This window comes from Vollenhovia emeryi, unplaced genomic scaffold (genome assembly GCF_000949405.1).
Source record: "Vollenhovia emeryi isolate VEMERY1.0 unplaced genomic scaffold, V.emery_V1.0 DF939180.1, whole genome shotgun sequence".
Classification (NCBI taxonomy): domain Eukaryota; kingdom Metazoa; phylum Arthropoda; class Insecta; order Hymenoptera; family Formicidae; genus Vollenhovia; species Vollenhovia emeryi.
Window position 1 is genome coordinate 281,085 of NW_011967186.1, and position 25,955 is coordinate 307,039.

Consider the following 25,955-nt stretch of genomic DNA (forward strand, 5'->3'; position numbering starts at 1 on the left):
AAAGAGCCGAGAAGCGATTACTTCGATCTTAGCTAACAGAGCCGAGAAGCGACCAATTCCATCTTAGCTCAAAGAGCCGAGAAGCGATTACTTCGATCTTAACTCAGAGAGCCAAGATGCGACATATTCTATCTTAGCTAACAGAGCCGAGAAGCGACCACTTCGATCTTAGCTTTTCTTTCTTTTTTGTTCTCTCTCTCTCTCTCTCTCTCTCTCTCTCTCTCTCTCTCTCTCTCTCTCTCTCTTGTTCTCTCTTTACTTTCGTTTAACTATAAATAAAAGATTTATGTTTGCAATATACATTTGTACATTTGCAATTTTATATGTATACAATTTTTTTAATTTTTAATTTTAAAAGAAGACTGAACATTATTTTATTATTATATAAATTACGCAGGCACACAAAAAGTTGTTATGTTCGAAACGAAGATTTTATTTATTTTAACGCTCTAAAACCGAATTTAGTGTGCAAATTGCACCATCATGTCTCAATTTTATTTTTGACGGAAAATAGATCGATTTATTAATATTTCTAGAGGTATTTACAGCCTCCTTTTTAATATGTAAACTATCAAGGCTAGAATAAGAAAGAAAATTTTCTGTACTTTTTTGCGAATTGATCGCTCCGTTCTCCAACATATAACACGCCTTATATTATAAACGTGTGACACATATTGTGAACTAATAAAATACAAGTAAAATATTATCAACCTCTTCAACAGCATAGCGGAAAATAAATTGCTACCTATCGTCTACGAACGTATTTAAGGTCTACTACTTCGAACCGGGTAGCTTTTACACTGATTGTGAGTCTCTAAAGAAAAGACTATTATTTAGCTGAAAAAATAACAGTCTCTTGCTTTTCTGCGGGCCATGAACGACTTCGTCGTCTTTTTGGACCATTTGTGTCAAAACAAGCTAAACGTTTAAATCGGGATCTTCAATTATGCAACAACTGAAAAAAGATTTCCACCCGAGCACGTATTGTGTATACATAAAACGTGCTTCGCGCGTACATACAGAATCAAAAATCAAATTAGCGACAAAATCTCGCAAAAAACGCGAACATAATGTGGAAGAAAATGAGATAACTGTGTACCACATTCAACGATACTGAACTTCCGAGATCGTAGCACACAGTGTTTAATTAGTGCTAATAAAAGAAACGCTAATTTTTAACATTTCTTCTGTTTATCTTCGCGATATCGTAACTTGCGATACGTACATTTGGTTTGCTTAATACCGAAAACGAGATGCTTTACTTAAGATCGATGAAGGAAGGGGAAATTACATATAAAGGTCCCAGTTTCTCTTAAATTTTAGTATTCTCGTTTTTTCTTGGTAACTCCGTAAGCAAGAAAGAAAATGAAGAATTACGCCTGTGCCATCTTACTGTTAATGTGCGTGATGTCGTACTCTAATTGCGAAACATATCAGGATTCAGGAGTCGTCAGCATAAACCTAGGTATAGTGCATAGTCGACTAGGAGACTGTTAGTGGCCTAGTTTACACCCCGTTTTGTTCGCGCAACCTGATCTATACCCTAACGGAAAATAAGCTTACAAACGAAACGTTTACTTTACTTTACGTTTACTTTCTGAGTCCAAATATGAACCAAATGTCATCTCTTTAAATTTGAGAAATTTTAGGCCACCTGCGTTTACATGCGTTATATCGCGCGGCCAACGTCAGGTCAGGGCAAGCGAAAAAAAGACTTGACTCAAGTCAGGTCGAGTCGTTTATCTATTGTTTACCGTCACGATCTATCGTAAATAAGTCGAATATAAGGAATAGGTAACGACCTAAACGCACGGTGTAAACTAGGCCATTGAGGGTAGGGAGATATTTATGGGCGGTATTCATCGTCAGATATTATATTTAGGATTGTTTTAAGATTATCTTTGGATACTCCGAGGCCAATGACACGTTCTATACAGCACCTTAAGATAAACCTAAAACGGTCTTATATGTATATAAGATTTTACTACATACAGCTTATCTCCGCAAAATAAGTGCGTCTACATTAATTCACTCAATTAACAAGCGTGATATTTCTATTAATACTCTCGTCAAAGACCTGCTACGAAAAAACAATTGCCACACAACAACACATTCATTAACAGATTTGCAAACTAGATGGCTATGTATCATTATTCCGAAATCAATATGACCAATTAATGGAAATGTGGAAATAAATGAATTGTTTCAAATCGTATTCTTCAAATAGTATTTTTAGATTGTAACACGCGTATATGCTTTTAGCGGCAAATTGTGCCTATGAAGGTCTTTTCTATACGGAGGGCGTACATACGCTTCATCAACCCTGCAGAGTGCTGAAATGTTATCCCGATGGTGATTCCATAATCGAACAGTAAGCCAAAATATTTTGCAATTATATAACTGTACAAATTGTATCGTAATATATTTGACTTAACTGACTGCAAAATTTCACAACAAATTCCATTAAATAAATTAATAAAGTAAAATTCCGTCTTTCGTGCACGCAATTGATGGTTTTTCACGTCTATTATTGTAATTGGGAGAACAACGACAAATACGTGACAATCTGATTATCTTCATTGATTATCTTGGGTTAATGTAGATTAATTATCTTCACGGAAAGTAACTAATGACAAGAATATGTAATTGGTCATAAAAATTAAGTGAGCAGAACGTACTGAAATTTAAAAAAGAAACAATAGATTTTTGTGTAATGCTGAGACTTCATTTTCAATTCGTTAACTATCTTTTTTGTAAGCGGTTACAAGAAAAAGCTATTTGTAGAAATTAAAAAAATTAATTTTATATAATTTTTATTTTACCTCTCATTGTCAGACAAAACATATAGTTTCTAGAATACTATCTATTTCATATGATAATGCTCTAACAAACCCGTGAAGGTAACAGCTTTAAAGTAAGTTTTGATGTATAACGAACGTGAGGAATTCACAAAGTGCATTTTTGCAATATATCATATTTTATGCATTCTCGCGTAGAAAATCCCTCATCATTTCACATCCACCAATAAACAGGATTCTATTCTAATACATTTCTAATACATGATAAATAACTAAGGTCGTTCCGATTTAGAATTTGCACATCTGCAATATTTACCACAACTTCAATGCAAATTTAAATTTTCTATCAACTCATCCTTTCGGAACCTTATACTTTTATTCCATTTTTTGCCAGTTGCCATATGAATCCAAGAATCAAGTGTCGACCTCCAGGATACCCCGTTATCGAGTTTAACGACATAAATGGCACTAAATTTCCAGAATGCTGTCCATCGCTGAAGTGTTTTGATATGATTGACCTTCCGGGGTCCATATAAATCCTGTCACAAGCTGAGAACCAAAACTGGCATCCTTACTACTTGTGTAACTCTCTCTTTTTCTGCTCACCGCCGAATTAAAAAATACGAAAAAAATTAAACATAAGAAAAAAAATTCAAATGTTAAAGAGGAACTACAAACTTTCACGTAGTTAGCTCTGAGTAATGGTAGAGGAAAGTTCTCTGCATGACCCTAGACGTGATATTCATGTTATCAATATTTTAATAAATCTATACGCTATGCAGAAGTGGAATCAGCTATATCGAAAATCCTTATAAACTACCTTTAAAAAACAAAACTTTTTAATTGGGCAATCCGTTCCTTGCCCAACGACAAAACTTTTGCTACTCCGAACAAATCTCAAAATTGTGCATAATGTGTTTATTTACATAAATAAATTTATGGGGAAACCCACTATTTTAACAAAAAATAACAGTCTAAAGATTAATGTGATCCCTGATACCATTTTTTACAATTTACACCATCCTATTAACATATCTTCTTTTGAAATTCAGTCTGCGGTATTTTTGATCGAGTAAGAATAAGGCGATACTCTAGCGTTAGCACAAATTTTTTAATCTAATGTGAGAGCGATCGCTTTGACCAGCCGGGTAACTATTAATCGTAAGTGTGGTCTTTCTTTCCCCGAGGGCAAACAGCGGATGCTAATACTCGCAATCGTAGACGTTATCGTAGCATGTAAGATGCGTGGGCAATTCGTTGTGTTTCAATTATGCAATACAGACGCGGGATTTATCCCCTAACAATCTGACACATTAAACGTGTAAATTGCAGGAAGACAAAATAAAAGAACTTGCGACGAGTAAATAAGTGTAGAGAAGTATCTTTTTATCTTGAAAAATTCTGGCTCTCGACACTTTCATTCATCCAAGCTTTTGCAAGTATCCTTTTCATTTTCCTGTATCTATTTAATTCCTTTTCTTTCACTTATTTTTTATTTTCACTCATTATTATTATTAATGCGCACAGATTCTTAAGATAAGATATTTAGTGATTTAAATATTATTAACATAATTTGAATACGCTTTTCTGTGTATTAATACGTACTTAGATGTTTATATATTAATTAAAATTTTTATTTCTTCTTTATTATATCTGAAAGAAAGCATTGAAACATGAACAGTGGGAGCACCATGAGATGTCTCATTGTGCCTCAGCTAAAGTTAATTTTTGTTGCATTCTTCCCAAATATTTATAATAGTGCGGCATCATATAATGTTATAATAATCTTTTATAATTTTGCTTTAACTTTTATTACTTTGTTCTCTAAATTTAGCAACGTTTTGTCAACATTTGTCATTGTGCAATTATATTGAGTACAACATATTTTTATTTTTATTTAGACATTAGTGCCTATTGCATTTCAAAATTTATATTTATCAGTACCTGTCTCAATGTCCCCCCGTAGGTACAAGTATTTACTCTTCAAAATGTACTGATTAAAAAAACCCATACCATTCATAGAAAAAGTTTTTTTTTAATTTGATTTAGTGTCCCACTGTGCCCTCTACATGCAGAATTCGATGAAATATTTAAAAACTTTCAGGTTCTGTCGCAACCGTGTTGACACCTTTGTCGTATCAAGCACGTAGAGAAGAATTTCTCGATTTGACTTTGCGCGATTAAGCATCATCCGTGAATAACTCACGTAAGTTTATAATTAATATACACAAGTCGCTGTGTAATATATTCCGTGATTCCGTGATCTCCTTTCATTTCCTTATCGTACGTCGAACGCACACTGACAATATAACGACAACGACACATTCTGAAACTCTTAACGACAGGGGGCCAGATTACCGTTCGCGAACAGACCTAGGATTTCCTTTTTCGACTCGATCAGTTTCGTCGTTAACGTTGGGAAAAATACTATTATCCGACTGAGAAGATAGCAGTTTCTTGCTTTATTCTGGCAACGAATGCCTTCGTCGTCTTCTTGGATCATTCTACGTTCGTCAATGAAGTCGTAATATGCCGTGTTTAATTTGTGCCGTTAAGACTAATTTGAGCTTCTTTGTTCTTTTATATCGTCTCGATATCGTCACTTGCGATAACGCACGGTTTGAATCGCAGAACAGAAAATCAAATGTTCTACTAAAATCCATGAAGGGGGGACAAACGACATATAAAAGCCTTTCCCTTACTTTTTAGTATTGTATGTATCGTTTCTTGCTCGTGACTACGTAACAAGGAAGTACGATGAAGAGCTACGTCTGTGCCATTTTATTGTTAATGTGCGGAGTAGTTTACTCTTATAACCCTATATATAGAACTGCAGAAATTCCATTACCAGGTATATTGCTTAATCTGCCAATTAGCAGATAGTCATTAAAGATAGGGCGATATTACGTACGCATGGTGCAAAATAAATGCGTCTAGATTAATTTAATCAATTTATGAACAAAACGATATTGCCATCCTGTCAAAAGACTCTAACTTCGTGAAAAAGAATTGTCACACACGTACACACATTATGTGTGAATTCGATATTTCAACAATAGATTCATTGATAGATTTGCAAACTAGATACATATATGTATTCATACCCAATCAGAAAAATGTTAGCAGATTGGCATCAGATTGGCAGCAGCAAATTGATCAGAACATATGATTAAATAATTACATTTTTTTCCCGAGTGTCAACAAATGGTCGGCAGAAACTGAGCTGATCTAGTTATGTGAACGGATTTTGTTATATTTATGCTGACACACTGGCAATATGTCGAATATATCAGTTCTTCTACGCAATCTGCAGTCTTTCTGCCTTCAAAATTTGTAGTGGGCATTTGACGAAATCTGTTCTAACAGACTTGACTGTCAAAGTACATAATCATTATGAAACCAATGTGACGAAAGCCAACGACACATGATACCAGTTTTCCTACTGGATTGCTTACGAGAAACAAATAAGCATGCGGAGTTTTAGATCAGGTGACTTAAAGCTAAATCCAGATTGGCTCTCGTAAGTAATCCAGTAGAAAAAAAAATAGTATCGTGTGCAGTTGGCTTAAGTAATAAGAATGTCAAAATAAGTAAATAAAAATTTTTTAATCGTTTTTTTCAAATAGTACTTTCAAATTTTAACATGCATGTATACTTCAGGCTGTAACTTTCACGGCAAATTTTATCCTCCGGGTGTACATACGGTTCAAAGGTGCAATCAGTTGATTTGTGACACAGCCGGTCGAATGGAGTTAACCACGTAAGTTAAAGTTACTTTATATAAATGTATAATTGTAATGTAAATTGCATATCATTATATATTTAACTGAACTGGTTATAAAATTTCACGTATCACAAGATATTCCAGTCAAAAAATAACAAAGTGAAATTTTTTTTCTTTTATAAACGTATGCATGCGTGCATAACGGCTATTCAATACTTTTCATGTGTAGGTACTCTTATAATCTCAAAACTGCGGAAAACACAATGATCTTTCAATTATTTCAATATTCGCAAATTAATAAATTTTCACGATACTTAATCGCTGACAGTGATATGCGATTGGTCATATAAATTAGAAATCAATAAAAGAGAACGTGCTAAAATTTAATAAGAAACAATAGATGTTTTCGTGTGATGTTGAGACACAATTATCCAAACTTTTAAATTCGTAAACAGGTATAGAAAACAGCTATTTATAGATATTTCAAAAGGTTTCTTATGAGTTTTACTCTGTCTCAGAGAAAATACATGAATTCCATGAGACGATGTATTTTGTATGGTACTAACTTGTAAAATTGACGATTTTAAGGTAAACTTTGAAATAAATGTGACGTATCACAAAGAAAAGCATTTTGTGTATAGAAAGTCTATTATTATTTCACATTTTCAAGTATATTTTCCTTCTGTCACTAGCATACTTTAAACATTTAACAGTACTCTGTATTTCGCATATGGAATTTGCACGACTGCAAGATTCTGTCATGATTTCAATGCCAATGTAAATTTTGTATCAAATCTTCCATTGCTAATCTAATTTGATTCCGTTTCTTTCCAGATGTTCTCGACCTACTTGTCCTCATCCGGAGGAACCTGTTCTCATGGAATTCATGAAGGAGGGCAAGAGTTTTCCAGAATGCTGTCAAAAATATGCTTGTATTAACATAGCCATGATGTAGGGATAGTTTTGTATCAAACTTGTACTCCTTTTGCCAATAAAATTGGTAGCAGACCGTTCTCGATATTCACTAAAAAATTATTTCAACATTCTTTTGTACATACAAGAGTGATCGTTTATATCGGACAATCAATACGATTGCATTCTGACAAATTAAACTTTGCATTTTTCTAGTTTTAAATGAAATGATACCTCTTTTTTATTTGAATTAAATGTTTATCCGATAAAAACTGACCAACTTGTAGAGGCCCTCCTCCACCCCCGCCGAATTCTTATCGGCGGTCCTCTTTTGTTTGTAATAATTGTATTTTTATATTTTTTATATTATATTAACTTACAGAGTTTTGTATTAAAAGAATATTTTCTTAGAAATATATTTTATTAAAAGTATTCAATTAAAAATAATAGCAAATATAATTATATTAAATAATAATACACTGTAGTTATAATTTAATCTATCTTTTTAATGATCAAGTTATGTCCTTCTGTCTCTGCCTATTCGAATCCCTACCTACCTATCTACCTACCCGAATTGCGCTGTATAGTCCTATCCACTTTCCTACTATCCGCGTTTCAACTTTTTGTTAATAAATCTACAAGTCTTTCGTTACAACCGCGACGCGATTTAATAAGGATTTAATAGGGGAGTTTTTAATCTTGCACATATGCGAGAATATGTAAAGAAAATAAGAATATAACCCACCCGAATTTTTACAAATAAAAAGAAATTCGTACATCATCTTATTCCATTAAAGTGGCCAATTTTGACCACGTTGTACCGTATCCATTTTAAAGGTAACGGATCTACAAAACGTACAAATCTACGATCTGTAGATTCGTTACCTCATAAAAAAAATTTCTTACTCACCAACCAGATGCGCAGCAGCGGAGTTGTCTACGTTGATTCTGTAACATATAAGAATAGAATTCATTAAAGTGTGAAAGAAAATAATATTGCAAAATGTAAGAAAGTTTTATGCGTATCAAACTTGTTATTCGATGAATTAAACGTTTAAATAATTAATGGAACATTTTCCGCAAAAGATCTTTACGAGAATAAACTTTAATGAAATTTTTTATTACTTCTCGTTCTCTAATTATTATTTCGAAATTACAGTATTAGGAAATAAAACGACTGAAAAATAAATTGGAAAAGATTAATTTTACACAAAATTAAAAATAACATTTACCATAAAGTTGCTCCGCCGGCGCCCGATGCCTTTTCCAGACCTCCTCCTCCACTCAGACTTTCCTCTGGCACACTCGCGAAAACACAAAGACCGTTCGCGCGATTTTACACTTGTCACTGATACACACTTTGAAAAGTCTTTACTTCGATTATAATTTATATAAACGGCACTCCCGAACGCGACGCGACACGACGAACCGCCGCGCGCGGTTGCGATTCGTTTAAATTGGCGACGATATAATAACGAAACTTGATTGGATGAGTAATGGTTCTCGAAAATTGGTGCTGAAATCAGAAAAATAAAATCAATTAGTAAGTAAATTAAACAAATTTATTATTAATGAGTCAGTGATAATACACTGATTAATTTTTAGAGAGTAATCTTTCAGGGTACTTGAGCCCCGCCACCGCAGCGAGATAGTACTCGAGGAGGGAATTATCGACAAAAAGCTATGCAATTTGATATCTATGGAACCATTGTAACTTATTGCGACACATTTTGTAATGCAGTAAAATATCACACAAAATATACATTTCCATTAGAGCGCTTCTATTTCAAATTACGCGCGATATTTACCTCGACCACCACCGATAAGACTACGTAGAAGATAATCAGTTCGCGTAGGAGATGATCGCGTTGCGAAGAGCGACGGGAAGACACGCGGAACACCCTCCTCGCTCGACTGTGCCGCGCCGACTGATTAGACGCAATGACAATAGATAGTTTTCAACCGAGGTGTTTACGGCGCTGCGTCATTTCTTGGAACCGGCGCGGCGTTCGGTCTACGGCGCTCGGCAAAACAAGGTCACGCCGTACGCAGGACAATTAACGCGGCGACTTTCAAAACAAGTCGATCATGCCCGCATATTGTATTAGGTATTCCTTTTTGATACGCGTTCGCGACAAGTACCGAAAGAAACCGCGATCGCTGAATCCCCGCGATTTGCCATTGATGCACCCCTTTTTCGACTTGATCAGCTCCGTCATTCAACGCTGGGGAAAATACTGTATTATTTCGCCCCGACATCGACAGATCCTAGAAATGTTCAGCCGACGCAAGAGATCAATAAGCGTCGGCACGCGGCCCATTAAGGCCCAGTAACACAGTGGCTACTCTCTAAAATTTGTGGAGCGAAAATACTGCCATGGAGTGAAATGTTCACCCTATTGGTGTAAATATTTCCTCCAACAGAGTGAATATTAACTCCATGGCAGTATTTTCACTCCACAAATTTTAGAGAGTAGGTAGCTTAACTAGTTGTTAAGTAGTGATGCCAAACACTGATACAAGATTCGATAAGCTATTTACAAGGTGAGATTTTGAGTTGCATTTTTGCAAATAAGCTTAAAAAATATATACACATATAGTGTTCACATTTACATATACAAGATTACATATAATATATACTCTTGTAAATAGCTTACCGAATTTTGTATCAGTGATTGGCACCACTACTTAACAACTAGTTACGCTAACTAGCCACTATGATACTGGGCCTAAATCCCGCGCACCAGCGCTAGGCGGAATTAAGGGGTAAACAGCTTTCAGGGCAGGCCCCTGCTATCGCAGCACGCGATCGATAATCTTCTTTGGAAAGGGGTTGTGTAAAGTACACGCGTGCTCCGGGAGTCAATCAAATTTCATAGCTGTTGTTTTACCAACCTCTTCAGCAGCGTCGCGGAAAATAGATCGTTGTCATCGTCTGCAAACAGGTCTCCTTTTTCGACTCGTTCAGTTTCTATGCCTAACAGCTGGAGGAAAGACTATTAACCGGCTGAGAAAATAGCAGGCCACTGCTTTTTTCCGGCAATAAATTTTCTGTGTTAAAGTGAGCTGAATGTTTCAATCAGCATGTTCGATTAGCAAAAGCTGAAAAAAGTTCGGAGACTGCATATTGCATTTTGCATATACTTAAAATATGCTTTGCCCATACATACCTACAGAACCGAAAATCAAATTCAGTAACAAAGTCTCGTGAAAATCGATGTGAAGTAAAATAAAACAACACTGGACAACATTGAACGATACTGAAAAATGAGGTCGTAAAACGTCGTGTTTAATTAGTGTCGGCGAAATTAATTCCAATTTGATCCGTCTGGTTTTTATTTGTCTTCACACTACCGTATGATAGCACACGTTTTACTTCGTGCAGAACAGAAAACAAGACACTCTCATAAAGATCCACGAAGGAGGGAGAAACGATACATAAATATCACGGGTTCTCATAAAAGTTAGTGTTGTCGCTTCTTGCTGCTGACACTGTATGCAAGAAAGTAAGATGAAGGCTTACGTCTGCGTGATCTTAATGGTGATGTGCGGTGTGGCTCACTCTCATAACTCTACATACAGAGCAGAACAAGGTATAGTCAGCCGAGTAGGAGATAGTAATTGAGGGAGATCGTTATTACGCCCGCGTGGTACAAAATAACTGTGACTGGATGAAGTTATTGAATTTGCAAACAATATCATTAATATCTAAAAGACTTTTAATACGTGAAAAAGAATTGTTGCACACGTGCAAACATTATGTTCAATCTTGGTACTTCGACAACAATTTGACATATTTGCAGACTAAACAGTAGACGACTCTACCGGTGATCATTCCGAAACCAATGTGACTAACAATAAGTAAGAATAAATACGCGGAAATGTAGAACAACTTTCGCATTGTATTCTTTGGATATTATTTTCGGATTTTAACACACGTGTACAATTTTAGGCTGCTTCTATCTAGGCAAGTTTTATGGAGTGGGTGCACATACTCTTCACCGGTGCACACAGCTGATATGTGACGATTACAGTGAATTACATTTTAATGAGTAAGTCAAAGTATTTTGTATAATTCTGCAAACTGTATCATTATGTATTTCACCTAACTTAACTGGTTATAAGATTTCACGTATCACGAAAAGTCAATTCGAAGAATAAAGAAAATACAAATTTGTCTTATATGCATATAGGGGACAATTTTTTTATGCCTATTCTTGTTGGGAAAACTGACGGGTATACAATTACAATATTTTAATTATCGATTGCGCTTTAATGCAAATTAATTTTTCATGATGCGTAATCGATGATAATGATACGTGATTAGTCATCTAAGTTATAAGACAATAAAGGAGAGATGTCCTGAAATTTAAATAAGAAACAATAGATTTTTTCGTACGATGCTGAGACTCAGTTTTCCGAACTATCAAATTCGTGGATGAACACAGGAAATGTGCTATTTGTAGAAAGTTCAAAAAATTTCATGCGATTTTTGCTCTGTTTCTTAAAGAAAGTACACGATTCCTGGGACACGATGTACTTCGTATGATACTCACTAAATTATAAAGTTAACAGCTTTAAAGTAAATTTTAAAACAAACATGATATATCGTAAGAAAATATTTTGCACAGAACGTCTCATATTATTTCACATTTCTAAATATCTTTCTCTTCTGACGGACATATTTAAAAAAATTACTTCGTATTTCGATATGGAATTTACTCATGTAAGACTCTGTCATGATTTCAATGTCAATATCCACAAAATTTCCCTTTCGTGATCTAATTTTATTTCGTTTGTTTCCAGTTGCCCTGAAATTAGTTGTGAATATTTTGAGCAACGAATTTTGGTCGCTGGTCCAAGGATAGGCAAGCCTTATCCAGATTGCTGTCAAGAATTTGTTTGTGTCACCTTAAATATGCATTAAATCTCATTTTTAAATTCTTATAAATAATTACAATATCTATTTATAAAACTATCATAAGCATTATACAAAAGAGCATCAACGTGTGGTTACTTAATTAAAAAAGTAAACTTTTTAAATAAATGGTTACAACAGAAAAATACGTATTAACCCTTTGAAGCGTACAGTTTTCCTTTCAGCCGATTTTTCTGAAACTTATTGTTAGTACTTAAAAGTTTTTTCGGTCGCTGGTTACCATTCTGGTGTTCTCGAAACTATAAAATTCAAAATAGCATATCCAAGATGGTGGTTTAAAATTACAAAAATCAATCAATGTTTCTAAGATTTAATGTTTAAAAGTTTTTTTAGGTCGTTGATTACGATTCTGGTGTAAGAATTACAAAATTCAAATGCAGATTTTCAGGCGTTCATGTTGGATCCACCATTATAAATTTTGTAATTCTGATCTCATATGTGTAATCAGCAACGTAAAAAACAACCTAAAAAAAAGTTTTTCATCCGAACACGTTTTGCATGTACATATAAGACCAGATACCAAATTCAACAACAAAGTCACGCAAAAACATGAAATCAAAATGAGATGACTGTACTACGTTCAAGTGAAATCGTAATACGCCGTGTTTAATTAATAATATCGTTAAGACTAATTTGGTCTTCCTTGTTCTTTTGTATCTTCTCGACATTGTCATTTACGATAACGCACGTTTTTAATCGCAAAACAGAAAATCAGATGTTCTACTAAGATCCATGAAGGAGGGAGAAACAATACTTAAAAGTCATGGACTCTTTCGAGTTTTAGTATTGTCGTTTCTTGCTCGTGACTCTATAAACAAGAAAGCAAGATGAAGAGCTACGTCTGTACCATTTTGCTGTTTTTATGCGTAGTGGTTTACTCTCAATATCCTGATAACCCTTTAGGTATAGTACATAATTCGCTGATTAGGAGATTGTCATTGAGAAAAAGACACACTTATGGATGGTGCGAAATAAATGTGTCCAAATTGATTTAGTCAAACAACGCGATATTGTCATTAATATCCTCTCAAAAGACTCTTGCTACGTAAAAAAGAATTGTCACGTACGTGCACACAACGTCGCTTAACTTTATCCTTAGCTTAATCCACTCTTTGTCTCTTTCTAAAGAAAACGGAAAAAGACGAAATGTTAATTAAGCTAAAGTTAAAAATTACATAACGTTGTTGCAACCGGGCTTAAGTAATAAGGCCTGCTATACAATACGTCGTATAAGTAAATAAAAATTTTCGAATCGTATTTTTCAAATAGTACTTTCAGATTTTTAAACACACGTATGTTTTAGGTTGTGAATATGAAGACAAGTTTTATAGTCTGGGTAAACATACGATTTACAGCAACATTTCTGAGGGTACACTTACGAGTCAGCCGTGCACAGAGCTGAATTGTGAACGGTTCGGTCGAATAACGCTTACCTCGTAAGTTAAAGTATTTTGCATAAATGTATAATTGTAATGTAAATTGCATATCAAATTTCACGTACCACAAGGTATTCTAGTCAAAGAATAAAAAAGTACAATTTTGTCTTTCACGAACGTATGCATGAATACTTTTCATGCGTAATCTTGTAATCCTAAAACTGCCGAATATACACAATGATCTTTTAATTATTTCGATATTCGCAAATTAATTAATTTTCACGATACGTAATCGACGACAATGATATGCGATTTGTCATATGAATTATAAATCAATAAAAGAGACCGTGCTGAAATTTAAATAAGACACAAAAGATATTTTCGTGTGATTCTGAGACACAATTATCCGAACTTTCAAATTCGTAAACAGGTATAGAAAAGGGCTATTTGTAAGAATTTTAAAAAGTTTCGTGTGATTTTTACTCTGTCTCAGAGAAAGTATATGAATTATGTGAGACGATGTGTCTTGTATGATAATAACTTGTAAAATTAACGGTTTTAAGGTAAACTTTGAAATAAATGTGACGTATCACAAAGAAAAGCATTTTATGTAGAAAGTCTACTATTATTTCACATTTTCAAGTATGTTTTCCTTCTGTCACTAGCATACTTTAAACATTTAACAGTACTCTACATTTCGGAATGGAATTTGCACAACTGCAAGATTCTGTTATGATTTCAATGCCAATATAAATTTTGTATAAAATCTTCCTTTCGTAATCTAATTCAATTTTGTTTCTTTTTAGGTGTCCTCGAGTTGGTTGTAATCCCCCAATGAAACTAGTTTATCTCTATAAGAAAAACGCTGGCATAAGAAGAGACAAGCCTTATCCAGATTGCTGTCTAAAAACCGTTTGTTTGGCCACGACTTTCAACTACTCATACTTCGTATAAGCGTTCAATGAAAATTAATTGGTAATAGTTGAATCGAAATATTGGTAAAATGTATCGAATAAATTTTCATTTGATGCCGATTCGACATCTTTGTAACCAATTATTTTTTCACTGAGTGAATGCATACTGGAAATGTAAACGTATTCAGGTTATTGAAGTAAGTGCACAGCTCACGTGCTTCAAGCTCTATCGCAACTGTAATGAACACTTCTTTGTCGCGTCGAAGCACGTAAAGTTAAATTTCTTGATTTAGTTTTGCGCGATTAAATAACATCGCTGTGTAATGCGCGTAATTGCATAATCAATATGCTTATATCGCTGTAATACATTTCTCCTTTTATTTCCGTGTACATCGAACGGCGTCGATGATAAGCGAGGAAACGTGAGGTTTTGTAACTTTTTGAAAGTGTTAACCCGTTCGTTTATCTCAAATATTGCGCTTATACGCAATGATTTTTCGGGAACAACGTATGAACGTATAATGACATTGCTAGTCGTAATATATACTCGTGTATACAAATGTTTTACTCGAAATACAATATGAAATATTACGTATTTATCGAGAACATTTGTCTAATTTTATTTCTACCTGTCCACACTGCAATTGGTTTCTTTTCAACTTAAACCATCGCTTGATATAAAGTATATTTTGCGAGGTTTACACTCTTTTAATTTCCATAAACGTTTTGCGAAATAAATCGTATTTATTATCCCAGATTAAAAGCATTGCGATATCATTGTTATCGAATAAAGTTTATTATACTAACGTGTGTGACTCATCAGAATAATATATACATGACGTAAATCACAGGAATAAACAGGGTGGATGTTACAGAAAATATACATCTATTGTACGGGTGAAATGTGTCTTTCACGAAGGTACTTTCAATATCTCTCAATTCTGATATGAACTAATTACACATTCGTTGTATTCCGAATAGACGATACAAAAGAAAGAGAAAATGGATATCCTTCCGTATATATTGCAGCTTCGTTGACGGATAAGACAAGACACGTTCTCTGTAATGTGGCACGCGTAAAGAAACAGATAATCCACAGATCTAGATGGCTTGCGACATAATAAATATAGGCTAGTACGAGAAATAAAATTCTTCGTTGCTTGCAAATTGCACGCTACCCGTTCTCCAACATACAACACGCTTTATATTATAGACGGGCGACATATTTTGTGAGCTAACATGATATAAATAAAAAATATATAAATATATATGCGCCTAAACCACAAAAGTTTACTCGGCAATGAAACATTCTATTATATACATATATCCACCTACAGGATTACATATACCTCTGAAAAATTAAAGCGATATAAAAAAAGACTAAGATGTTTAAGAAAATATTTAACGTTACACATACCTGTCTACAAGTCCGACTTAAAAATTGAATATGTCATGTTGAGAAAATTCAATGATCGCTTGTCGTGTACTGTTAAATTAATGTTAATAACACACACATTCGGTCACATACAGTTGCGGTAAACAGTCCTTTGAACAAATGGCAGAACAAAAGGCAGGCATCTGATTTTTGTACTTCAATCTTATCTTTCTCCCTTAGACGCGCATGAACTTTTGTGGCTAAGCGTTGCGTGGCTAACAGAAAATCTCACGGGATATCTATCCCAAGGAAACTGGATTAATCGTCTTGAAGGAGGCTCAGCGGGTCCTCGACGATCTTCTCGGCCGTTTTCTTCAGGTCCCTAGTGACCGGTTTCTTCACGGCCGATCTTAAACTCGGCGCGACCGTCGTCGTCCTCGCCTTCGACTCCGTCGGCGCGGATGACTGCTTGCCGAAGATATGGCCGTCATCATCGTCGTCGTCGTCCGACGCGAACAGGGATTTAGACGACGCGACGACTTTCTTAGGAACAACTTTCTTCGTGGTAAAAAGATCGGCGTCGTCATCGTCGTTACACGACGCGTTACCGAAGATATCTTTCAAACTCGAGTTCTTGGCTTGAGTATCGACTTGAAAATCGTGCTTAGGCTCCGAGAACGATGCGCTATCCGACTTTTGCGAATGACCGGACGACTCGACGAACAAACTGGAATCGTCATCTTCGTCGTCGTCGAAAATGTTGCTCTTTTTTCGACCGGTAAAAGCTGGATTTGACGGTTGACTGTCCAGCTTCGCATGGCTGGACACGTTACCGAAGAGACTGTCGTCCTCGCCGTTCTCCGCGTCGTCATTGTCGCCAAAGAGACCGATCTTCGTGTCCCGCAGCGGCTTTTTCACTGCCTTCTTCAACGGCGTCGCGGAAAATAGATCGCCGCCCATGTCATCGTCCGCAAACAGATCCAAGATCTCCTTCTTCGGCTCGTTCGGCTTCTTCGCCAAGCCGCTGGAGAAGAGACTGTCATCCGGCTCAGAAAATAGCAGACCCTTGCTTTTCTCTGGCGATGGCGTCTTCGTGACAAACGCAAACAACTGACTAGGATCCTTCAGCGGATCGTGGGTGCTGTCGCGCAAAGGATCACTCGGCTCTTCGCTGGACACTCTTCTCACCTCGCCTCGCTCATCAGCTTCCTTATGCTGATCATCTTTCTTTTTGGTACTCCTCAAAGTATCTGAATTAATAGCAAAATCTGATTGCACCGATTCCCTAGAATTCTGTTCATCATTTTCGTTGTTCTTCGCATTCACGTCGACATCAATGTCGTTGACCTTTCTAATCTCGGTATCCACTAAAGATTCGGCAGCAACGGGCGTTCTGTCCGATTGCCCGCCATCGATCGGTGAGAGTATCGGCGCTCTGCCAAATAACGCGTCCTCCTTTTGCGGGTCTTCGGGCAAATCTGGTGGCACGTCGAACAAGTCCTCCTCGTCGGTGGACGGTGACAGAAGAGTATTCTTGTTTACGCTCATCGAACTCTCTTTGCTGATGCTACCCAGCTCGGATCTGTCGTCCACGGAAGAAGGATCAATCGTCGAGCGCTGAACATTGTCACTGGCGATCAAGCGATCGGAGGAGCTGATTGTCGGAGCGGCGGATGGGTCCTTGCTGGACGAGCAGGTGCTAGTGTAACTCTCCTCCTGAGAATTATCGTTGTCCGCGTTGTCGACCGTGTCGAAGTCGATTCCACTGTGCCGCAGCGCGGATTTCCGGGCGTGTCGGCTTTGAGGGCGGCGTTTCGCTTGAATCCTCACTCGGCTCTACAATGAATTAAGAGAAAGATAAAATACGAATGATTCGAAGTATCTCAAGAATACATTGTCACATCTCAAGATCGAAAACGGATTATTTCAGAGAAGATAACTTCAGAGAAATTTACCAAGAGCTTACGCTTTTTCTTAATGTCTGTTTTCTCTCTTTCGGAAATTTTTGTAAATATATATACACAACCTGATTAAATAAATTAAAATTGTTCAATTTAATAAGCACCTTGGACGCGGTAGTGGATAACGTTTCTACTTGAGCCAGATCATCGAAATTGATGGCCGCTTCCGCATTGCTAGCGGTGGAAATTGTCGAGTAAGAGGATTCCTTCTTCGTGCTATCTTCTGTAAAAAAAATTGTTTTATTTAAATTATCTCTTTGCTTCTATCTCAATTACAAATTTTGATTGACAGATATGCTAAGTAAAGTATTAATCCTATTGAAAGCAAAACTAGAGGAGACCAACTGTAGCGCCACCGGATAGATAGATGTACAACAGAAATCTTGTTAAGCGACAACTACCTGATACACTCGGAGGTGAAACGTGACCACTGATGCCCAGATCTGCGCTGTCCCGGTCCACGACGTCTTCGTCCTCGTCCGTCTTATCCTCGCTCTTCCTCCACAACGGCGGTGCATCCATGGGCGAGAGTATCTTCAAATCACCCATCTTCCCCATTAAGTTCTTTATCTTACCGGACACCAAACGTCGGGGTACCTGTTGATTGCCATGTTCCTCGGACGGCGGTGAGATCGTCCGGATGCTCAGGGTTTTTGGCGGAGAATTCTTCTTCGCCGTGCCGTCTTCCTCGACGTTGGAAGGCGTTTCCTTGACCTCGGCCTCCCTCCTTTCCTCGTGCACGTCGTTCCTAGCTGAGGAATCGCTCGACTCTGCGGTCGTTTTGACGTCACGACTTAAACTTGACGACTCCAACGAGCTTTTGTTTTCTTCAGAAAGTTTCTGGGCCTGCTTGGCAACCTCTTTCCCGGCCTCTTCTTTGGATTTCGATCGGTCGCCTTCGTGCGACGCTGTATCCTTCCTGCCGAAAAGATCGTCGTAATCGTCGTCCTCGAACAGAAGACTGCGGGGCCTCGTGGTTTTCGAAAATAGTCCGTCCAAATAATCCGGAGGGTCGTTCCTGTTTTTTTTTTCAGTTTCGAGACTAGAGACGTTCTTGGAGACGTCGGTCTTTGGTTTAACTTCTTCAGTTTTCTCTATCGAGGCAGCCTCGGCCGATAGAAACAGATCATCCTCGTTTTTGAAGATATCAGTCTTACGTTCGTTCTTTGACTTCATCGGCTTCGCGCCAAATAGATCGCCATCGTCGTCGTCGTCGTCGAACAAACTGATCTTCTTTGGTTCCATCTTCGTGTTTTGCGAATTATCTAACAATTTGGATATTTTCTTTTATTAAGCATCCTCTTCAAGTTTTCACGAAGCATAACATTTACGAGAAAACGTGTAATTATGCAAATTTTCTTTACTTCGCGAACAAACGTTCGCAATGTCCGTCATATTCCCGAATTAAAATAAGGCAGAGTACTCTTACCTCTTTTACATAAAAATACGGCGCTTTTCACAATTCTCAAAAATTATAATTAATAAAACTTCACAAATGAAATAAAATTCTCGTGTTTTAAGATCGCAGTGGAAAAACAAAGTACACATCCACGTTACGTCGCCTTGAAGCGAAACGTAATTCATACGGGAGATCGAAGGCATGTGCTCCACTTACCCTTATTGCTCCTCGGCGCTACCGAGTCCAGGCCATTCGGTGCGGCGTCCTTCGGGCCCGGTTTCGATGCCACCCCGAATATATCGACGTCCGGGGCGTCCCTGCCGCCGAATATGTCCACGTCGTCGTCGAACAGGCCGCTGCTTTTCGGGGCCGGCTTCGTCCGCTCGTGCGACGGCACCGTGGCGTGGAAATCCGTGCTCTTCTGCGATCTGGAGCCGGAGCTCGCGGCGGAGAAGAGCTCGTCGCCGGAATCGGAGTCGTCGAAGAGCGACGAGATCTTCGACTTACCTGCTCGCCTCGAGTCCGATTTACTGGGCAACGGCGGCGGTCCGAACAGGTCGTCGTTCTCGAAGACGTCGTCGTGCGACTGCACCGACGAAATATCCTGTTGCTCCTGTCCCAGTTGTTGCTGCTGTTGTTGCTGGTTGTCACTGTTGGCGTTCGCCGCGTTGACGTTGCCGGGATGACGCGTTCGCGCCGCGAACAGACTGTCGCTGCTGATACGCTCGCGATAGATCTCCTCGGACTGGAGCCTCGTCGAGGTCATCTGCGGCTGGAAGATCCTGAGGGGAAAAAAAAGGACTGAGTGTCTCTATTTTATGGGCTGAGCGATAACGCTACTCGCCTTCCAATCGAGAAATAAATCGCGCTTATATGTAGAGAAAAAAATTATTATGTATTTCGATTTATTGTGTAATTGTTTTTCTGTTCAATCTGGCGCGCTCGGTTCTTTCCGTGTAAAGGGACAAGATATAAAAATTAGATTAAGAAACACCTGTCGTTCCCCTCTCTCTGTCGAAAAAGGATCGAAATCGTTATGACAAATGAACATTATCTTTTTAGACTTTGTGTCAAGGCGAGCCGAATATCTCAATCGAGACGTTCAATCAGCGAAAACTGAAACAAGTTTTCTATCAGGGCACGTTTTGCACATACATAAAACAGAGACCGCTAATTCAGCAACAAAATTTCGCAAGCGCACGAATATGATTGATCCATTAATTAGTAATTAGCGCACCATGCGAGGTAAAACGGGATAATTCTACGTTCAACGGTGCTAAAAATAAGGTCGTAACACGCTGTGTTTAATTAATGCCGGCGAGTTCAATGTTAATATGATCCTCCTTGTTCTTTTTTATCATTTTGCTATCGCCACGTGTGATATCGCACGTTTTGCTTCGTGCCTGTTCGTGCAGAACAGAGGATCAGACGTTCCCTTGGATACCCACAATGGAGGAAAAAATGATATAAAAATCGTGGTTTTTTTTTTACATTTTAGTGTCGTCTCTACTTCCTGGTGACTCGTTAAGTAAAAAGAGGTAAAATGAAGGGTTACATCTGCGCGATCTTGCTGGTGACGTGCGGAATGGCTCACTTCGCATACTTTGCGTATGCAGATTCTGCCATGCTAGTACAAGGTATGTGCAGGTATAACTCGCCGATTCGGAGATTGTCGCTCAGGGAAAGACATTGCTAAGGATGCTGCGAGACAAATGTGGCCAGAATAATTTAGCCAGTTTACGAACGATGCGTTATCGCCGTTGCTACCCTTTGTGCCACGTGAAAAGATTGTCGCACACGTACACACTTTGTGCGCCACTTCGACATTTCAATGAAAATTTGCAAACTAGATGACTACACGAAGAGAGTTTCTTTTAGTTTATCCTGAAAATTATGTAATCGCGGAACAACGCGGCATTTCGAAACATTGTACAGGTTTTCTTGAAATTTTACCATACGCTCTACTACTAATTACACTTACAATACATTTCACTAGTAGAATGTATGGTAAACTTTCACAAAACTCTCATACAGCTCATGAAAATGCCATTGTCCCACGATTCAGGAATCAGTGTGACTACGCGGTAATAACGCTGTAACAATAACTCGGAGAATGAAAGAGCTTCCGCATCGTATTCTTCGGATAACACTTCCGAGTTTTACCGCAGAGATATACTTTCAGGTGGCTGCTTATTTGGATCTCGGATTTTGTCCGTGGGTGGGCACACGGCTCCCCCGTGCATGAGGCTGGCTTGTGGCCCGAACGGCCAAATAACACTTTTCTCGTGAGTAACAAAAAGCGTTGCATACAGCCGTTAACAAAATTATTGGGCACCCTCCTAATTATTATACTGTACTGGAAATTTTCAGTTAAAAAAAAAATTGTTTACAAGAGCGTTCATCGCTTCTATACAGTAAACAACGTTTAAACAATAAAAATCTTTCGGCTATCAGATTTAATACAGTATACATTGGAAATCTAAATGTCACTTTATTATACGCATGTGTAATTTGGCGAAGCACTTTTTATACGCTTCTCTTCGTTTAAAATCACGTGCGACTTGATATATTGTTTTACACATTTCTTGCTATTTAAAAAGATTATTTTTAAACGGCACGAAATGTGTAAATGACGTTTATCAAGTCACGTGTCGCGATTTTGAACAGAAGAGAGCGTGCGAAAAGTGCTTGACCAAATTACACATGTATGTGTATAAAAGTAATACACTCACAATCAGATTTGCAGTGTGACGATTAGAAGGGTGCCTAATAATTTTGTCCATGGCTGTAATTATACACCTGACCTAACTTAATATAAGATGTAAGATTTCATGAAAAATTCTACCCGGGGGAATGAAATAAGAAATAAAATTTCGTCCCCTCACGCATGTAAATGACGACTTTTGATGCCTGATCTTGTAATCGGGAGAACTGGCTGGTCACAACGATCTTTTGATTACCTCGATCCCCCCGTAACTTCAATACTAATACAAATGTTCTGTCGGCGCTCCGTTTCGTAATCTAATTTTATTCCGTTTCTTTCCAGATGCCCTCCGATGCCTTGTAATCCGGGGATGAGACAAATTGGTTTTCAGCCAGAAACCGAGGGCCTGGAATATCCGGACTGTTGTCCACAAGCGATCTGTGAAGGTATACCATATAATCGCAAGGACAATCATAATTATCTCCTCAAGCCCTATGCTTTGCCATAACTGGAATTCGCGTGACGGGACATTTTCCACCTGGAGATATTATTAGAAATAAATACCGTTTTTCCTAAATCCGTATATTCTACCTCTTTACACACACACACTCTCCCTCTCTCTCTCTCACTCTCTTGCCTATTTGTTTATCGCTGCTGGATGAAGTTGTCTCCGATGTCTCCTCGCGCGATAACGCGCAACCGGAGAGTTTATCCGGAAACGTATTCTCCGTTGCTCACTATTCTCAGTTCGCACTTCCGTACAAAAACACAGAAACCATTTCCCTCTCGAGCGATCTCCTCACTCTCCGGTGAAATTTCTCTCAATGAATGAAGAAGCGCGATGCCACAGCTCACCACCGCCGAGTAAACGCCGCTTTCGCCCGAACCCGTTCGCCTGACCGATTTTCATTGCCTTACAATTCCTGCGTGCTTACCATTCATTTCTCAGCGGAAAAGCGGAGTCAGCGGAAAATTATAATACACAGCGCCCTTTCGAGAAAGCGAATAAACGCTCGCTTCGGCACGAATTCATCAAAGCACGACTCGCGCCATTCGCGTTTTCTACCTGCCTGCCATTCGTCCAAGTTCGGAGAATAGTAACGCAACAATCTCCGATCCCCACGCACAATATCTCGCAAACGCTTTGCAGTTAAACATTCTTTTTCCTTCCTTTTAAGTCACTCCATATCGAAGCACTCACAATTCTCGCGTATCCAGTCACTTCGTGACGATTAAACGGCAAGTCAACAACGACAGGCGACAATACACTCGGCCGTGGTGAAGAGAAGCTCGCCTTGAACCGGTGCTCGCTTGTAGTCGCGCGTAATGGGCAAGGCGAATGACTAATGTTTGGGTCATCGATTTAATGACACCATAGGTATTTGGCGCGCGTATGCTGAAAGGGAGCGGTGCGCCGGTATCCACGTTTACGGAATGAAAAATCCGGACTGACGTCTCTCTCCCTTTCTTTAACGCGCCGACAAACTATCTCTCCGGTTGGTCTCGGGCGCGGACTGGCGCGGAGAGAAACGACGCGGCGAGTCTCGTTTGCATTCTGGATGCGGCGTTAGCTCATCCACTTAGTGAGCACGCAATAAAGCCACACACGCTTCTTCTCTTTGTTTATGTGCTGACCTCGGGGAAACGTCAGTATCGTATGTCATCGGATCGTTTCCACTCGCGGAATGTAACTTAACAACCTGAGAGCCAGTCAATTTAAGCAGTTAACGTCTACGTTTAATGCGCGCGATTGACGTCCCCTTACGCATTCAGTATCCGAGTATTCGGGCCGAAGTTGGACAGAATTTTTAGGAAATCTGAAAATTTGACGCTTTAAAATGCGCGCCGGCAAAGAAATATGTGACCGTCTAAGGCCCGGTTGCACCAACTTCACGGAACTTTAGCTTAATTCACTATTCGTCTCTTTCTGTCTCCCTTAGACAAAGAGTGAATTAGGCTAAAATTGAAGTTAAGCGATGCGAACGGGCTTAAATAAAGGAAGGCAGCGATCTTTGCGTTACTGAATATTGTAGCGACTGGGATACGTATTTCTATTCAATTGTAGAACACCCTAGGCTCCTATCGTGGAAATGTTCGGAATTGATTTCGATCAGAACTGTTCAATTATTTCCTAGATTTCTATTGCGGCCTTCTCGGGGAAACGGAATAACTCCGAGCACTTCCATGATAGTAATCCAAATTAATCTGAAAAGAAAAAAAAAAAGAGGATCGACAACTCACCCCAAACCGGATCCTGTGTTGTCGATGCCCGGCGGCTGCATCGATATCCCGCTGCTGTTGGCGGTGGTGATTCCGATAATTGGAGATATAGTCTCCGTAGAAACCTGCGGGCTGCGATTCGTGGCCGCAGATACCGCCTCAACGTTGCTCCATGTCGCGCTATCAGAATTTCCGGGTGCGTCACTATCCGATTCCGACGACTCTTGTCGTCGTTGCAGTATCCGGCTCGACAGCTTGCTCTCGATGTCCGACGCCGAAACATTGCCGAATATCCACTCGCCCCCGACAGGTTTCTGCAATTTATTTCAGCCTTCATCAGAGAGCGCACTCTCAGAGATAAAGATTTTGTTCTTGTTACAGTTCAACAGAGTACTATAATGGTAATAAATCATAGGGGTAAGATAACAATATAATTTTATCTTCATATCGTTTCAACCAGTTTTCCTTTTTATCGCACACGAGATCGGTGTAATAATACATGAACGTTTAAATTATTAACTTAAAATGTGCATGTAACAATGTCAGGAATTATGTTTGAATAAAGTTAAACGGGCAATAAGAGCAGGTCGATTGAACATTCGTTAAAATCTGACTGTATGGAAAACGATTAATCCCGGCAGCTTACCTTTTTACCCGGTTGCTGAGTCGTGTTTGTAGACGACGGCGCACTCGCAGGTTTGTGAGATTGCTTCTTGGAGTTGCCAAACAGATCTGCATCGTCGTTCTCGTCGTCACTGAACAGGCTTGTGTCGACGTTGGACTTTGGTGTGCTCGTAGCAACGTTGTCGGCAGTTGGAAGGTTCAAAAATTTCTTCGGCACGTCGTCGACGCTCGCAGGAGGTTCCTTCGCGCGTTTCTTGACGACATTCTTCGACGAAAAGATGTCATCCGAATCTTCCTCCGAATCGGCGTCGGCGAACAGATCGTCGATCGCAGACTTTGGCTTGGTCGCTGAAAGCGCGGTTGAATCAGGCGAGACAAATCTATTACGAAATGAGAATGCAAGTGCAATTATACTTACAAACTATACTAATCGGCGGCGGCACGTCGATACTGGCCGGTATAATATTACTGTTCTTGTAAGACTTGATCGGCTTGTCCTTCCACAGATTCGCAGACACCTGATCGTCGAAGAGACCCTTCTTATCACTAAACAAATTGTCGGGGCCGTTGAACACATCCTCATCCTTCTCGGACGCGAACAGATCGTCTGAGAAAAAATTAACGGTCAAGAAAAATTCGCAAATACTTACAACTTGCGTATTCGCGACGAAGATGTCAACCGCATACCTTTGAATCGATTAATCGACGATTCGCTGCTTTCATCCACAGCGGCGGGCTTCTGCGCTTGGCGTACGGTGCCCAATCGCTTGGCTAACTCCTCTGCAAAATTGGGCGCCGTTTCACTCGACGTCTGCAAAAAAGAAACAAGAATGATTTCATCGTGAAATATAATATAAAGACTCGTCTTTGAATAACCGCGGATTTCTTTGTTAACAATCGCGAAAGCCTGAAAGCCAGAATCTTCTCTTTGAAAATCATCAAATCTTGGCGTTAAATGTCAGATATCGTGAGGTTTACAGAACAAGTTGTGTACTAATAAGACACGTTT

At 38.7% G+C, this 25,955-nt stretch overlaps 4 protein-coding genes across 9 annotated transcripts in view; 3 read left to right on the plus strand and 1 right to left on the minus strand.

The window, feature by feature from the left end:
* Positions 1-871: 871 nt before the first annotated feature.
* On the plus strand, positions 872-3,779 carry LOC105563074. Of its 2 annotated transcripts, none has more exons than XM_012014371.1 (3): positions 872-1,465; positions 2,263-2,371; positions 3,279-3,779. In XM_012014371.1, the coding sequence occupies exons 1-3, from the start codon at positions 1,366-1,368 to the stop codon at positions 3,304-3,306; spliced, it is 237 nt and encodes a 78-aa protein (XP_011869761.1). In that variant the 5' UTR covers positions 872-1,365; the 3' UTR covers positions 3,307-3,779. The 2 variants fall into 2 exon arrangements, with proteins under 2 accessions (XP_011869761.1, XP_011869760.1); XM_012014370.1 differs by having other exon boundaries at positions 881-1,465; positions 3,193-3,778.
* Positions 3,780-5,183: 1,404 nt separating this feature from the next.
* LOC105563075 lies at positions 5,184-7,534 on the plus strand. The gene is made up of 3 exons (XM_012014372.1): positions 5,184-5,649; positions 6,459-6,558; positions 7,357-7,534. Exons 1-3 carry the CDS (start codon positions 5,556-5,558, stop codon positions 7,475-7,477), a joined length of 315 nt encoding a protein of 104 aa, XP_011869762.1. The 5' UTR covers positions 5,184-5,555; the 3' UTR covers positions 7,478-7,534.
* A 2,954-nt stretch (positions 7,535-10,488) lies between these two features.
* LOC105563077 lies at positions 10,489-15,316 on the plus strand. Of its 4 annotated transcripts, none has more exons than XM_012014379.1 (5): positions 10,489-11,027; positions 11,238-11,295; positions 11,387-13,276; positions 13,677-13,809; positions 14,556-15,316. In XM_012014379.1, the coding sequence occupies exons 3-5, from the start codon at positions 13,201-13,203 to the stop codon at positions 14,701-14,703; spliced, it is 357 nt and encodes a 118-aa protein (XP_011869769.1). In that variant the 5' UTR covers positions 10,489-11,027; positions 11,238-11,295; positions 11,387-13,200; the 3' UTR covers positions 14,704-15,316. The 4 variants fall into 4 exon arrangements, with proteins under 4 accessions (XP_011869769.1, XP_011869767.1, XP_011869768.1 ...); XM_012014377.1 differs by lacking the exon at positions 11,238-11,295 and having other exon boundaries at positions 11,387-11,486; positions 12,241-13,276; XM_012014378.1 differs by having other exon boundaries at positions 11,238-13,276.
* Positions 15,317-15,440: 124 nt separating this feature from the next.
* Positions 15,441-25,955, minus strand: part of LOC105563076 (WASH complex subunit FAM21) — a 13,021-nt gene continuing 2,506 nt past the window's right edge. For both annotated transcript variants that reach the window (XM_012014374.1, XM_012014375.1), the window contains exons 6-13: positions 25,634-25,757; positions 25,365-25,553; positions 24,969-25,294; positions 24,344-24,636; positions 19,615-20,180; positions 18,401-19,264; positions 18,104-18,222; positions 15,441-17,874 (exon numbers count right to left, since the gene is read on the minus strand). In XM_012014374.1, the coding sequence (XP_011869764.1) occupies positions 16,357-17,874; positions 18,104-18,222; positions 18,401-19,264; positions 19,615-20,180; positions 24,344-24,636; positions 24,969-25,294; positions 25,365-25,553; positions 25,634-25,757 (3,999 nt within the window). In that variant the 3' untranslated portion in view covers positions 15,441-16,356. The remainder of the gene's footprint in view (positions 17,875-18,103; positions 18,223-18,400; positions 19,265-19,614; positions 20,181-24,343; positions 24,637-24,968; positions 25,295-25,364; positions 25,554-25,633; positions 25,758-25,955) is intronic.